Source organism: Leptodactylus fuscus, chromosome 8 (genome assembly GCF_031893055.1).
Source record: "Leptodactylus fuscus isolate aLepFus1 chromosome 8, aLepFus1.hap2, whole genome shotgun sequence".
Taxonomy (NCBI): domain Eukaryota; kingdom Metazoa; phylum Chordata; class Amphibia; order Anura; family Leptodactylidae; genus Leptodactylus; species Leptodactylus fuscus.
This window is the reverse complement of record NC_134272.1, coordinates 3,443,508-3,459,764: the sequence shown is the minus strand read 5'-3', so window position 1 is coordinate 3,459,764 and position 16,257 is coordinate 3,443,508. Positions and strand designations below refer to the sequence as shown.

Below are 16,257 nucleotides of genomic sequence, written 5' to 3'. Positions count from 1 at the left end.
TGTGACGTTCTTTCTGACTGATGTAACTCACAGAGCACGGTAGGGACTATATAATGCTCCATACCTATCATGGTGGTGCTGAAGGGGAATGAACACTTGCTGCTGGGTTCCCCCATAAATCCCCTCTGGAAGTTCCAGCATCAGGACGGTTTCTGATCAGTTCCTCTAACATGGACTGTCCAAAATGCAGAGTCACTTCAACCCCCATCCCATTCATTTCTTAATTCTCCACCTACTAAGGAGTGACACAATAATATTTGTCATCAATATTTTTGACCCTCACACAACTCATAGATTTATGAATGGGAAATGATCGGGGTTAATAATAGAATAATACGGGCAAAGTCCGCAGCCTGACGCAAGGACATGGGAATTTTTATTAGGTCTTCATATCGATCTTGTGTATATTGTTCGCTACAAGTTACCGCACATGAAAGCAGATCCATCCGTAAATGAGTTTCTAAGTCAGAGGTCTTAAGATGTCAGAGAGGCGGAGTCCCAGACTGTAAAACTAAGGTCATTATTCATACCGTGCTTATTCCCTCCTGTTTGTTCTCTCCTGGCAGGCGGCTCCGTATCTGGGTGTTCCCTGCTCTCTACCTAAAAATAGCATTCAATGCATCGATGAAAACCCTGCAAACACAAATCATTGTGTGTAAGAGCCCAGACAAGTGCGACATAAACTGAGACAACTGCAACAGTCACGAGTGGAACAAAAGACGTCCAAAGTATCTGCACAAAAAATATCTGGATTAAAATGAGACAAATCCAACCTCAGACGGACAAAACATACAAGAGATTCCAACACTTCATTATTCAACACCATCTAGGACAGGGGTAGGGAACGTACGGCTCTCCAGCCATTGCAAAACTACAACTCCCAGCATGCATACTGGCTCTGTTGTTCTTGGAACTCCCATGGAAGTGAATGGAGCATGCTGGGAGTTGTAGTTTCACAGCAGCTGGAGAGCCGAAGGTTCCCTACCCCTGATCTAGGATAACATGAAGAAGCAATGTGTGAAAAAGTAACTGCCCCCTTATGGCTGGTCTGTGTTAGAACAGTCTGAATGTTCCAGGAGGAAAGACATCAGCAATGATCGTAGAGAAGAAATTATATGCAAACAATGAGAGTCTGTCATTCTACAAAGAGAAAGGTTCTGCACAAGTGGAAAACATTCAAGACAGTGGAGAATCTTCCCAGGAGTCCCTGCAAATTTACCCAAAGTCTGACCGTACAATGATCAGAGAAGTTGCAAAAGCCTCAGAGTTTCATGTAAGACTCTACAGGACTCCGCACGGCCAAGTTCATGACAGTACAATTAGTAATAGACTGAATAATTCTGGCTTGTTTAGAAGGGTTTCAGGATAAAGCCTCCTCTTACTATAAAGAACATGGCAGCGCGTCTTAAGGGGGTTAGCCACAGTCTACAACCGATTTACCTATCCTGAAGGGGTAACGCGCTTTGGGTCAGGTCTTATCTTGTTAGGACTTTTGTGTAAGCCCCCAAAACAAACCATTTCCCCTCATTTGCATACGAATAAAACAGCAATTTACATGAAAAACGGTCTCCAAGAAGAATATTCGGAAACTGCAGACTCTCCTGTACTGGGATTAGATTTATGGCCAGTTTACTGCTGACAGTTCCCATACGGTACGATACCAAGCATGGTAGAAACGTGACCCTGGCAAATATATTTGGTGAATGTTTCCTGCTCTATATGTGGTCAGGTTCCAGTATCTGAGATAAGCCCCTTGAGGACTATCACCCCTATTATCTGCAGAGATTATCACTGGATGACAGGCTGTCCAATGACTTTACTAAAGGTATGCAGTGACGTACAGAATTACAAGACGTCTCTGACTTCTCCCCTCACCCTTGTACAGACGTCACACTCCTTAAAGAACAAGTAACCCTTGTCCTGTGGTGCGGCCGGTCTCTCCCTCTATGATCTGGTGTAGACATTGATGTGTAGTAATCCCGAGCTTGTGCCCCATTTATAACTCTGATTCATTTCCACCGACCTCATAGAGCGATGTTACCAAATATCATAATGAAAGCCAAAAGGAAACTGTCAGCAAGGAGGATCTAGGCGTGGTATATCAAAACTGGAACATAAACTCAAAGTGGAGCAGATTCCAATAGCAAACATTAATATTATGGCTGTTCCGTATTACATCCCCCTTCTATCTCTCCTGTTGGTATAACAGCATGGCGGCAGCGCAGGAGACGCGATGAGAGATTATTGCGCGTAGACTTCTTCTATAAACCAACAATACGGCTTATTCCCTGTCTAGAGGTCCCATAGAAATGAATGTCTGACCCCTGCTCTCATGGTGGTCTCAGTAACTGGACCTCCACTGATCTGCTACTTATCTCCTGTCCCCTGACAAATTGCACAAGAACGTCCAACTTAACGCCAATCTTGCAGAAATTTTGCAAAAGGTATAACAGAAATCCTGAAGAGATGCAACAGTGGGGTCAGGCCCCGGTTTATTCATCATTTGCTTGTCAGTTTCCAGGCTCACTAGGCTGATATGGGCCGGCATGTCTATGGTGGGATCGGGGACACTTGTATTCTCCCCAAAACAGCAGAAATAAAAGCAGGTACACACACATCAATATATACATATATCACACACACACACACACATATATATATATATATATATCCAGTGATTTTCAGAAGACCTTCCCAGCTTAGTGATCCCTCCATATTACGAGTTCACCTTTGATCCCGTTTTATAGACTACTCAGGTCTTTTATCCATTAAACAGATTCCTGGAGATTTACCTTTGCTCACAAGCCTGGGAGATAAAGGCCGAGCAGGAATAAGAATCTGGGAGTAAACATGTGGTATATAGGGCTGTCCTATAGAAATACGTGCATTTGTGGACAACGGGCCCTACACGGCTAGAATGATGCTGGTAATATAGAGGTGACCCTATATACCGTATATATATATACCTCCAATATGTTTTGGGCTCTATAGTTTAAAGAGGATATACATGAGAGCAGGAGAGGGTTAAAGGTCAGACCTCTGGATTATTACATGGTATGGAAGACGTAGTAATGGCAGAGACCAGGTCAGATGTATACAGTAGGCTCTATGCAGCCTGCAAAAGAAATGATGATATTTTGCAATGCATTAGCATTGTATTGCATTGCATTAGTGATCAGACCCCCTGGGGTTCAACATCCCTAGGGGGTCTAATAAATGCAAAAAAACAAAAAAGTAAAAAAAAATATAAAAAGTATTAAAAATTCAAATCACCCCCCTTTCCCTAGAACACATATAAAAGTAGTTAAATACTGTGAAACACATACATGTTAAGTATCCCCGTGTCCGAAATCGCCCGCTCTATAAATCTATAAATATTTTTCCTGTACGGTAAATGCTGTAGCGGGAAAAATAGTAAAAAATGCCAAACCGTCGTTTTTTCACTGTTTTGATTCTGATAAAAATTTGAATAAAAAGTGATCAAAGCAATAACATTTCCCGAAAATGGTGGAACTAAAAAGTACACCCGGCCCCGCAAAAAAAGACGCCCTATGCATCCCCGTACACGGACGTATAAAAAAGTTACGGCTGTCGGAATATGGCGACTTTTAGAAAAAAAAAATTGGGAAAACCTGATGCGGCCCAGCTTCACCCAGACTCTACCTCCAGCGGCCCCAAATTGAGACCCCTATTCTAGTGCCTTCCGTGATGCATTCACGTATACGGGGGCTCCTGATCCATTCCGTTTCATTGTCAGGGTGCAGGATAGGACCTGCCCTATCGTCATCACAATGGAGCATCAGACACCCCCTTGGAGAGCCGCGGCCTGCACACTTGGCCATGTGTATTAGGCCTTAGGGTGCATGCACACGATGTAACGCGGCACTGATTCTTGCACGATAACTCCTGTAAGGATCAGCACTGAAAAACAGAATCCCATTGATTTCAATGTGTCACGTGCGATTAACGGAACCCACTGAAGTCAATGGGATTCTGTTTTGCAGCGCTGATCCTTACACGAGTTATCGTGCCAGCATCAGTGCCGCGTTACATTGTGTGCATGCACCCTTAGAGCTCATAGGTTAGCATTACTACTGTGTATTGGCAGGGATTTACTGCTTTGATGTGACAGTGGTGGCCATTCTTGGCTTTGGCTCAACAAACTGCAGCAAAATCTGCAACAAAAAAAAGCTGCGTTTCTGCAACGTCGCCTAAATGAAATCTCATTCACCCAGTGGGGAAAAGACTGAGAAATCTGCGTGAAATTCTTTTTATGTTTTCTCTGTATAAGTCTATGAAGAAAACACAGTATTGCCTGCGTTCCTGAACCGATATACAATATATTATTACACGGATATTCACGCATGTATTTTTCCCACAATTTGGGGATGAGATTAAATAAAATCCCTTCCCCTTCGGACTATAAAGCCCCCTGATTTCTGATTTTCTTCCTTTATATTTTGTCTTCGTGCAGTCTCAGCCTTAGGTAGGTCCTGGTGGATCTTCAGACTTGGTGACACTTACAGATGTGATCTAGGAGGTCATGAGTGCGGTGTAGTATCCAGGACCTGCAGGTGACCTAGGAGGGCGCTGTCTGGTTCTTCTGAGGACACGTCCCTCCTGGTCCCAAATCTCTGAGCAGATCTTAATGGCCGTCTTGTTTCTATAAGGAAATATACACTAGAAAGTGTGAATCACATCCCTGCATGTAGAAGTAGCCCAACACAAGGGCCGGCTGTGTGGAGGAAAGGTAAGGCAAACAAATCAAAGTGCAGAGATGGAAAAATCCAGAAAGCCCGGGCTGCACCACGACACCGGCCGCTGCTGCTATTTTAAGCACCGTTCACACTACATGGATTGTGCAGATGTACATAGAGCAATATTTCATGCATTCCCAGGCGAGGATCTGTCGTAGAACGGCGTTCACTGTCACAAGCTCTGACTTGCTTTATTTTTTTTTTTGCATTGCACTAATAGATTCGGCTTTCTGCAAAAATTTTCAATTTTTGGCCGTTTACACAAATTTTACAAGAACTTGTCGGGGTTTAGCTGCAGGCGGGGGTGACCGTCATGGCCAAGGGATTTATTATACTTATTATTATTATATTACTAAATCTTATCTCAGAAATAGGTACAAATTAGGATTTATGTACAGGACGGAGTGTGCACTGCGTGGGGGTGAGAGAGGAGGTGACACTGCGGTGACATCGGACTGCCTTCAGTCTACGCTGATTTCAATGCGCGGTTCCATCCATTTTCACAGATCTGAATTGGACATGCTTTATGTTACCGGAACGGAGGATCAGAACGCCCTCGGACCGCCCACCCAGCCATGTGCTAGTATACAGGGGCTCACAGCTGGCGTACAGGAGGACTGGCAGACTATGCACCTCCTCCTAGTCTCAGGCTACGTTCACATCTGCGTTTTAGCCTCCGTCCCAGGGTGCGTCCAAAATCACGGACATGCAGGACTTTTTTGTTTTGCCGTTTCAGTTTAAAAGAACAAACATCTGATGGATCCCTTTTATAGTGAATGGGGCCCGCCTGGCTCTATAGGTGACCGTTGTTGTCTCTTTCTACCTGTCCGTTGTTCTGGTCCTCCGATCGGCCTACAATAGTGTGAAGCTAGCGTTAGTAAATCCACCTGTCCTATCACATGGGCCCGCTCGGTGCCTCTAGTTTTGTCCTTGACTAGGTAGAGACCTGTGGAATAGGTAGATTCCTCCCAACCACCCCTCCCCCAGGGTGACGCTGGCCGAGTATGCATGTCACCTCAATGGGCAGAGGGGAATAAGCTGCTGCCAGACACCACCAGTGGGTCTCAGCAAGCCCAACCCTACAGTCGAGATACCCTAATCTGGTTGCTTACCAGTCGCCTTAGGTGTATGGCCGGCTTTGGGTCTCCATCTCGTCCGGAAGGGTAACACATCTTCTGGTGAGGCCTCTACTGTCTACAGGGCGCCATGGTGGATGCCAGCGGTTTATCTGCCAGGTAATAAAGGAGAGGACATGTTAAAATCCAACACGCTGACCCCTGGGGAGAGTCCGGGGTCTCATTGGGCAGGACCGGATAAATTTTGTGAAAAAAGTTGCGAATTTTGTGAAATATTGTGAGGGATCAAAACGCTGCACCAACGATTGGGGGAAAAAATAAAACTGACAATACGTATAAGGCGAAGGCGACTCTGACCACTTCCATCTGCCACCAAAGATCGCCATATCTGCCAATGTAAGCCAATGGAGTTTTGAAAAAAAAAAAATCAGCAGTTCTCGATCTTTTATGAGACTAGAAGTTGTAGAAGCAGCGACCTCAGGGGTGCAGAGACTATTCGCATATATTAGGGGAGTCACAGGAGGGCCATGTTTGGTGGGAGTCCTGGCACGTCTACATTCACATGAGCGGGAAAATCGGCCACGTTACAGACATGGCCGTATTAAAGGGATTGTGCCGTCATGGACACTTATCCTCTACAAGTGTCCGATCACTAGGGGCGATGGCTGGATCAGGAGGACAGGGGACCGAAAATCCTCCTCATGAATGTCAGTGCACTTGTGTGACCGGCGCTCCATACACTTCTATGGTGGCGGTCATATATACGGTGCTGGTCATATATACGGTGCCGGCCATACAAGCTCGCTGACGCCCCGGTCATGAGGAGACTTTGGGGGGACATTCGGTGATCGGACATGTCCCCCTGCCCTGTAGATTTGGGATATAAGTCCATAACACGACATCCCCTTTCATTTCACTCTGTGGCTTTTGACATGACCCATTTTTTTCGGACCGTCCGCTATTACGTCCTGTTCTTGTTCGTTTTCTCGGATCCCTCAAACGCTGAAATGAGCGATTAGAGCAAACGGTGCAAAGAACGAACATGGCTGACGGCGACTCGTACCGTGCAGTGTGAATACGGCTTCATGTTAGATTTCGCATCTCTCTGGGAAGTGACTACAAATATCGCTGACAGAACGGAAAATGGCAGCGACTTCCAGAAATCCGATGTAAGAACAGAAAAAAGTCTCACAAGATTCCTGTCACGAGTTGTACATCTCTCATGGCATGAAAGTCGGCCGATACTGATCGCCTGCTTGTCGTACGACACCTCCCAGTCCCGCCGCCTGTGTGGCCGCCTCACCTCAGCTCCCTCCCCGCCTGCTCCTCCCTTCCCTGCACGCAGGTGCGTCCCTTCCTCCCCGGCTCCGCTGCTGACCTCACCGGCCCCACCTTCCTGCTCTCCCCGCAGTCACCGCCGCCGCACCCGGTGCCACAAGTTGGGCAGAGCCAGTTGTGAGGAGAGCGGCATGTGAGGAGCTGCGGAGCAGGTGCACGGACAGAGCCCACAGACAGAGCCGCAGACATGTCCCGGGACCCGGAGGCCGTGGCCAAGATCACCGAGAACACGTACAAGGTGAGGCGGCAGCCCCGAGCGCACGGCCGGGCTCTAGGCAGGAGCTGCTGGGGGTTGTAGTCCCGCCACAACTTTACCAGGGACAGGCTGAGACTGAAGATACACCGAGCACCCTGGAGTATACCGCCCTGTGTAGTAGGACATGCTGGGGGTTGTAGTCCCTCTGCTGCTGTCACTTGCATCTCTCCAGGACATGCTGGGGGTTGTAGTCCCTCTGCTCTTGTATCTCTCCAGGACATGCTGGGGGTTGTAGTCCCTCTGCTCTTGTATCTCTCCAGGACATGCTGGGGGTTGTAGTCCCTCTGCTGCTGTCACTTGTATCTCTCCAGGACATGCTGGGGGTTGTAGTCCCTCTGCTCTTGTATCTCTCCAGGACATGCTGGGGGTTGTAGTCCCTCTGCTGTTGTCACTTGTGTCTCTCCAGGACATGCTGGGGGTTGTAGTCCCTCTGCTCTTGTATCTCTCCAGGACATGGTGGGGGTTGTAGTCCCTCTGCTGTTGTCACTTGTATCTCTCCAGGACATGCTGGGGGTTGTAGTCCCTCTGCTCTTGTATCTCTCCAGGACATGCTGGGGGTTGTAGTCCCTCTGCTCTTGTATCTCTCCAGGACATGCTGGGGGTTGTAGTCCCTCTGCTCTTGTATCTCTCCAGGACATGCTGGGGGTTGTAGTCCCTCTGCTCTTGTATCTCTCCAGGACATGCTGGGGGTTGTAGTCCCTCTGCTGTTGTCACTTGTGTCTCTCCAGGACATGCTGGGGGTTGTAGTCCCTCTGCTGCTGTCACTTGTATCTCTCCAGGACATGCTGGGGGTTGTAGTCCCTCTGCTCTTGTATCTCTCCAGGACATGCTGGGGGTTGTAGTCCCTCTGCTGTTGTCACTTGTGTCTCTCCAGGACATGCTGGGGGTTGTAGTCCCTCTGCTCTTGTATCTCTCCAGGACATGGTGGGGGTTGTAGTCCCTCTGCTGCTGTCACTTGTATCTCTCCAGGACATGCTGGGGGTTGTAGTCCCTCTGCTCTTGTATCTCTCCAGGACATGCTGGGGGTTGTAGTCCCTCTGCTGTTGTCACTTGTGTCTCTCCAGGACATGCTGGGGGTTGTAGTCCCTCTGCTCTTGTATCTCTCCAGGACATGCTGGGGGTTGTAGTCCCTCTGCTGTTGTCACTTGCATCTCTCCAGGACATGCTGGGGGTTGTAGTCCCTCTGCTCTTGTATCTCTCCAGGACATGCTGGGGGTTGTAGTCCCTCTGCTCTTGTATCTCTCCAGGACATGCTGGGGGTTGTAGTCCCTCTGCTCTTGTATCTCTCCAGGACATGCTGGGGGTTGTAGTCCCTCTGCTGCTGTCACTTGTATCTCTCCAGGACATGCTGGGGGTTGTAGTCCCTCTGCTCTTGTATCTCTCCAGGACATGCTGGGGGTTGTAGTCCCTCTGCTGTTGTCACTTGTGTCTCTCCAGGACATGCTGGGGGTTGTAGTCCCTCTGCTCTTGTATCTCTCCAGGACATGGTGGGGGTTGTAGTCCCTCTGCTGTTGTCACTTGTATCTCTCCAGGACATGCTGGGGGTTGTAGTCCCTCTGCTCTTGTATCTCTCCAGGACATGCTGGGGGTTGTAGTCCCTCTGCTCTTGTATCTCTCCAGGACATGCTGGGGGTTGTAGTCCCTCTGCTCTTGTATCTCTCCAGGACATGCTGGGGGTTGTAGTCCCTCTGCTGTTGTCACTTGTGTCTCTCCAGGACATGCTGGGGGTAGTAGTCCCTCTGCTGCTGTCACTTGTATCTCTCCAGGACATGCTGGGGGTTGTAGTCCCTCTGCTCTTGTATCTCTCCAGGACATGCTGGGGGTTGTAGTCCCTCTGCTCTTGTATCTCTCCAGGACATGCTGGGGGTTGTAGTCCCTCTGCTGTTGTCACTTGTGTCTCTCCAGGACATGCTGGGGGTTGTAGTCCCTCTGCTCTTGTGTCTCTCCAGGACATGCTGGGGGTTGTAGTCCCTCTGCTGCTGTCACTTGTATCTCTCCAGGACATGCTGGGGGTTGTAGTCCCTCTGCTCTTGTATCTCTCCAGGACATGCTGGGGGTTGTAGTCCCTCTGCTCTTGTATCTCTCCAGGACATGCTGGGGGTTGTAGTCCCTCTGCTGTTGTCACTTGTGTCTCTCCAGGACATGCTGGGGGTTGTAGTCCCTCTGCTCTTGTATCTCTCCAGGACATGCTGGGGGTTGTAGTCCCTCTGCTCTTGTATCTCTCCAGGACATGCTGGGGGTTGTAGTCCCTCTGCTCTTGTATCTCTCCAGGACATGCTGGGGGTTGTAGTCCCTCTGCTGTTGTCACTTGTGTCTCTCCAGGACATGCTGGGGGTTGTAGTCCCTCTGCTCTTGTATCTCTCCAGGACATGCTGGGGGTTGTAGTCCCTCTGCTCTTGTATCTCTCCAGGACATGCTGGGGGTAGTAGTCCCTCTGCTCTTGTATCTCTCCAGGACATGCTGGGGGTTGTAGTCCCTCTGCTGTTGTCACTTGTGTCTCTCCAGGACATGCTGGGGGTAGTAGTCCCTCTGCTCTTGTATCTCTCCAGGACATGCTGGGGGTTGTAGTCCCTCTGCTGTTGTCACTTGTGTCTCTCCAGGACATGCTGGGGGTAGTAGTCCCTCTGCTCTTGTATCTCTCCAGGACATGCTGGGGGTTGTAGTCCCTCTGCTGTTGTCACTTGTATCTCTCCAGGACATGCTGGGGGTTGTAGTCCCTCTGCTGTTGTCACTTGTATCTCTCCAGGACATGCTGGGGGTTGTAGTCCCTCTGCTGTTGTCACTTGTATCTCTCCAGGACATGCTGGGGGTTGTAGTCCCTCTGCTGTTGTCACTTGTGTCTCTCCAGGACATGCTGGGGGTTGTAGTCCCTCTGCTCTTGTATCTCTCCAGGACATGCTGGGGGTTGTAGTCCCTCTGCTGTTGTCACTTGTGTCTCTCCAGGACATGCTGGGGGTTGTAGTCCCTCTGCTGTTGTCACTTGTGTCTCTCCAGGACATGCTGGGGGTTGTAGTCCTTCTGGTGCTTGTCATTTCCACTATTGCTGGGACTTGTAGTCATGTCATTGGTCTTCCTAGTCAGGACATGCTGGGACTTGTAGTCCCACCACTCTTATGGCTTCATGTTCTGTGTTGACTTGTTCTCTCTCCAGGACATGCTGGTACTTGTAGTCCCCCCACTCTTATGGCTTGTTGCCCTGTGTTCAGACTTGTTCTCTGTCTCTGTTGAATGTTTTGTTTTCTCTGCTGGGACTTGTAGTCCAACATTCACTTTGTTACCTGTCTCCAGATCTTGGTGGTTCTTGTCGTGTTTTTTGGGACTTATGAGTCTGGATCTTTGTGTAGGATGATGGGAGTTGTTGTTTCTTCTCTCCAGGTCATGCTGGTGCTTGTTGTCCGTCTTCTGGGACTTGTATTCCTGGGATTTGTTCTGTATATTCCTAATCTACTGGCGCCTGGTGTTATGTTGCTGCTGGGAGGTGTAGTCCTAGGTCTGCTGAGGTTTGTAGTACCACTGCTGCTCTCTGCCCGAGGTGTGACTGAAGGGGGTGCGTGTCTGAGCCCATGTACATGTAGTCCTCACCTGGGGGTGCGTCTGAGCCCATGTGCATGTAGTCCTCACCTGGGGGTGCGTGTCTGAGCCCATGTGCATGTAGTCCTCACCTGGGGGTGCGTGTCTGAGCCCATGTGCATGTAGTCCTCACCTGGGGGTGCGTGTCTGAGCCCATGTGCATGTAGTCCTCACCTGTGGCTGTTGGGATGCTGGGAGTTGTAGTGTTAGTATGTCCATGGACTGTTTACATGGATGGATGATGGGGCGTTGTGGGCATAACATGGAGTGCCAGTAGGGGGCAGCATTGAGTACTGGAATACTGAGGGTGCAGGTACTCCAAATAGTAGAAAGTAACTACAGTATGGCCAGACTCTTAAAGGGGACAGACCGTCTGACATGGCGGAGCTCCCAGCGATCTGCCACAATCCCCAGGGAAAGCGGCAGGCGCGTCCATTGTACCGGCCCATGAAGTTGTTGATGGTCCCTGTGAGTAATAGATGGGGTGTAAAACAAACTTCTCTTAAAGGGATATTCCAGTAATATTATGACAGGTATCACTGCTAGTAGGAGGTGCCTTTAATTGAGTCCCCGAGATACCCTGTCAGGGCAGAGGAATGGCTCAGGGGGTTACTCACAGCTCAGGACCCCCCTCTATACAAGGCTGATGGGGCCGATGACCCTGCTGGGCGGCCTGAATCCCCCACAAGTCTTGTCACATCCACCTGTGTGTGCACGAGGCCACCGCTGCCCCTAATGCAGAATGCCCTGAAATCTATAGGGGGGCCCTGGAGACTATAGATAGACTGTGTTCACACTGAGACTTTTGCAGGCAGATTTTGAGGTGTTTCTGTCTGGCATTCAGTTTAATGTCCAGACACTCGATCAGCTGGAGCAAAAAACCTGCCTGCAAAAAACCCTGTGTGAACTTACCCTTAGTTTACATGACTGTAATATAAAGCCTGTATGTTCCTAGCCCTGTATACATCATACACCTTATATAGGTGCAGCCATCGCTCCAGCCCTATAACCCCCACTTATCATCTCTCCTGTGGGGAGCTGAGTCAGGACCCCAACTCTTGAGAACATTGGGGGGGGGGTCTAAGTGCACCCTGGAGGGACGGACCTGTCATTGAGAAGACATCACCAGGGACCACATTGAAGGGGCACTTGGGGCTTTACCAGTCTTGGGTCTCCTTTAGCCTTGACTTCAGGGCAGTAAGATCTGAGAATTCCTTGGCATGTGTGTCCTAGTCGGGGGCCACTTCGGAAGCTTTTTGATTCCTCCCAGTTTTCTGATTGCTCTCAGTGAATGGGGGGGAAAAAAAGTAAAAATTTCATTCAGATGCAGAAAATGAGTTGTGTTCACAGCTGAAGCTTCGTTACAATGTTTCCATGACTCGACAGCACAAACCTCTTCCCCTGGTTGTTGCTACAATGTATCAGGACAGACCGGTCAGCCGTGGCACAGGCCACAAATCTGGGTTTCCAAGATTGACATGCTCGGTTTTTGCAAGGTTTACCACTACAATCATCCATTGGACTGGTGCACATTTAGAGGGACTGTCCAGGACCGATTGACAATACTGTGCCCGTAGTCATGTGACAGAGGGTCCTTGTGATCAAATGCTTGCAAAGGAGGAACTAGAAAATAAGGATAAACCCTCTGCGTTCCTCCAGACTGCGGGATCCTGTTGTCTTCCTTATCAGGTTGTGTTTACACTGGTTGTTCCTGGGCAAAGTTACCTTAGAACTGCAGTCTGAAGGTGTCTGTACACATTAGATAAACGTGCCGACCTGCAGATTTCTAAGAGAAAGGGGTAATAGGATGTCTCAATACGAAACACTTCCTAATATATATCCTGTTTTATATTTGGCACCCTTTATCTGATTTATCTTTAAATCATTGACCTTAGCTGTGATGTTTCATTTCCAAGCTCACTACCCCTCCCTGTGAGCAGTGCAACCAGCATATGAAACATCACAGCAGCACGTGACCTCCTTGCCCCTTGAAGCCACTTATGGGAGTGATTTATTGCCTGGTGGGATATGTGGAGGAGAGCGATGCAGTGAGGACTGAAGAAGTGACACAAGACAGACCCTGTAGCAGAGAGGGGGAGGGGTACACACAGAGCGAGCGCAGGCAGAGGCATCCTGGGAAATGTAGTCCGTGCACAGATTCACTGCATGTAAATACCTGGGACAGCAAGTAAAATAAAGGCTGCACAAAGGAGCGGTGAGGAGTCAGCACTGCCACTTTTGGAAGTTGTGTAATCCCTTTAAATGCTTAAAGGGGTGTCCTGACATTTCTGTCCAAGGGCACAAAAAAAGCGGCCAGAGCGCGGCCCATTATAGGGGATGGAGTGGTCCGCTTCTAGGGATAAAATCTGTTTGTCTCGACCCTACAAGTCAGTGGGTCGGTGAAGTAATTGGGCAGCGCCGAGCGTCCTCTGTACGACATCCGTTTTTCATAGCTCCATGCGCAGGCAGCCTTCATCGGAGTCTCCCTTTAATGATAAGTGGCTGTTCACATAATTCTCGCGTTGTCAGTGTTATTATAGATCGTGTCCTCGCCAAGTCAGGGACTGCGCCGCTTGTTTATGTGCAATTATCTAATGAGTGAGAGCGTGGGAATATTCCCCTGACATGGCGGCCATTGTTGTGGCGGTCACAGCGCGGCGGCCGCAGATCACCGCTGGAATATGTAACAAAAATAACAAAAAATAACCAAAGTTACAAAGTGAAACATTTTTGCCAATAAAAGGATTTGAACTTTTTACAGAGTTTTATGGACGTCCTCCGACCATCTTAGTGGTGACGTCTGATGTCTGGATCGGTCACCAATCCATATGACCACCCTCCTAGTGAGTGGCCAGCACGTGACCCGCCTCAGCCCATCCCCCGCGTGCCGTACTACTGGCGCTGAGCTGTAATAGTAAAGTTGGATGACCCCTTTAATGGGTATTCCAGTCTAATAAAGTAGTGTGAGGTCCCTGATCCTGAAAATCGCGGGGCACAGTGCTGGTTTAGCGCTGCATCTCCTACTCCACTTTCCTTGTACAGCGACCCCCCCAGCCATCTGGCTGTGCAAGGAACTACAGCAAGAACATCTTACCTGTAATACACAGTAGACGGCATAGTGGCTGCAAATTCTCAGGATTGACCCCCAACTGATCCTATAGTCATGGCGTATCCTGGCATGTATAGGATGAAAGTAACCCTTTAAGTACTCTAATAACTATTAACCATCCTTGCACTGTTCTGGTTTGTCTGTTTTTGGGAAAGCTGGGTTGTCAGCCATCATGGCTGACCTCACAAATCAAATCAAATCAAAAAATGCTTTATTGGCACGTCCGAATAGGTATTTGGCATTGCCAAAGCTAGTAAAGTGGGCGGGGGGGGGGGGGAGTTGGGTTGGGTGGGTGGTGGGTATAGGGGGTGGTTTGGGTTATGACAGTCCATGGAGTCTCATCTTCCTCTTCGTTGGCGACTGCTATATGGGGAGGTGGGGGTGGGGCGGGTGTTTTGGGATAAATATAACAGTCCGTGGAGTCTCATCTTCCTCTGGTTTGGTGACAGCTGGACACGTATTGGGCAGCGATCTCCACAGTGGCCTCTTCTTCTCCCAGTAGGATGTAGAGTTTCTTCTTCTCCCAGTCTGGGATGTGGGCAGAGAGTCTTTGGTAGTAGACGTCCCTCACAGCTGAGTATTTGGTGCAGTGTAGCAGGAAGTGGGTCTGGTCTTCTAGGGCCCCCTGGTCACAGTGCTGGCACAGTCTCTTCTCCCGTGGCTTGTACGTCTGTCTGTATCGCCCCGTCTCTATCTCTAGGTTGTGGGCGCTCAGTCTGTATCGGCTCAGGGTCTGTCTGTGCTTGGGGTGGCGTATTCTCTCCAGGTAGGTGGCCATGGTGTAGTCTCTTTGTAGGGATTGGTACACATTGGTGAGTTTCTTGGAGTTATTTATTTCGTTTCTCCATTCTTCAATGTACCGCTCTCTGTTTGCCTCTGTGGTCGCCTTTATTTCGGCCTTGGTTATCATGTGTTGGTGTTTTTGGTTTGGTGGTTGGCTGTTGTTTGGTTGGTGAATGTCTGGTTTGCTCGGGTGGCTTAGCCAGGTTTGGTGGTGGTAGGAGTCGCTCCCCTGGATGTGTGCCTGGAAAGCTAGCGCCCCCTCACAGTCTCCAGCAGTGTTGTCTCCTGGCCTTCTCCTGGTTCAGGGTGACACCTTGTCCTAGTAACGCCCCTATATTGGAGGATGGGATTGCTGAGCACTGACAGGGTTACTTTCTTATGATTCAGTCCGCGCCGTGCGGCAGACATCATACATTTGGCGTTTGCTGTCTTAAGTTATTTTTACTTTGTCTTCAGTTATGGGAATAAGTTATATAATGTGGCTTCTCTTCATGTGGCCGCCCAGTCAACAGCTGGAAGGAGATGTGGAAAAATATCTGATGTCTTCTAGAAAGGGAGGGCAGACTAATAAAGATGTGTGAGGGGAAGCGGCCATGGATGTGACATCATCATGTGCGGAGACAATCCTCAGGGTTATGGCTCCTCTGTGTACTGTAATATGGCTCCCTGAGAGGTGGCCAATGCTGGACCTTCACGTGCTGGACCTCCATATACTGGACCTTCACGTGCTGGGCCTCCATATAGATTGGTGAGGCTGATCAGCCCTATATTGACTCCCGCTCCCACTTCTTATATACTACCCTGGGAAATAATCCGCTGCCAGACATGTGTGACCCTGGACAGTGTGTGCGGGAACATGGAGTAATAGCTGTCGGCCTATTGACTCTTATTGAAGATGTTTGGGCGCCATAAGGTCAGGGGTAACTCCTAGACATCAGTCTGTTGTGGAATCCTAAAGCCTGGTCCGTCATATGACTTGCTCCATTTTTCTCTCAGATCGGTCGCATCGGGCAATAAGTCTCTGGTCCATGTGCCGGCCGTTACTACAACACCCAACACACGGTGGAGTAAAACTGTTGTGTGAATGAGCCCTATGTATAAGCTATAGGCCGGGGCCTCAATAAGGAAGTGCGGGGCTAAGTACTCTTGATGAGCTGTGACCGGATCCCTGGCCCTTATTGTTAGCTATAGGTGTGTCTTGAGAAGTCGCTGCGGGCCGAGCTCCTTGGCCTGACTCCTGGTGACTGCACATGTCACTGTGTAGAGATTGGAGGCCGCCCCGTTCTCTATTCCTGTATATTCAGTCACCTTGTGCAGGTGTCAGGTGTTGTGACACCGCCGAGAAGTAACTGTGACACACCTTCACTT

At 49.2% G+C, this 16,257-nt stretch overlaps 1 protein-coding gene across 2 annotated transcripts in view; it reads left to right on the top strand.

The window, feature by feature from the left end:
- The first annotated feature begins 7,345 nt into the window (after positions 1 to 7,345).
- The window catches only part of BAIAP2L1 (BAR/IMD domain containing adaptor protein 2 like 1), a 51,349-nt gene continuing 42,437 nt past the window's right edge, over positions 7,346 to 16,257 (top strand). For both annotated transcript variants that reach the window (XM_075286005.1, XM_075286004.1), the window contains exon 1: positions 7,346 to 7,409. In XM_075286005.1, the coding sequence (XP_075142106.1) occupies positions 7,359 to 7,409 (51 nt within the window). In that variant the 5' untranslated portion in view covers positions 7,346 to 7,358. The remainder of the gene's footprint in view (positions 7,410 to 16,257) is intronic.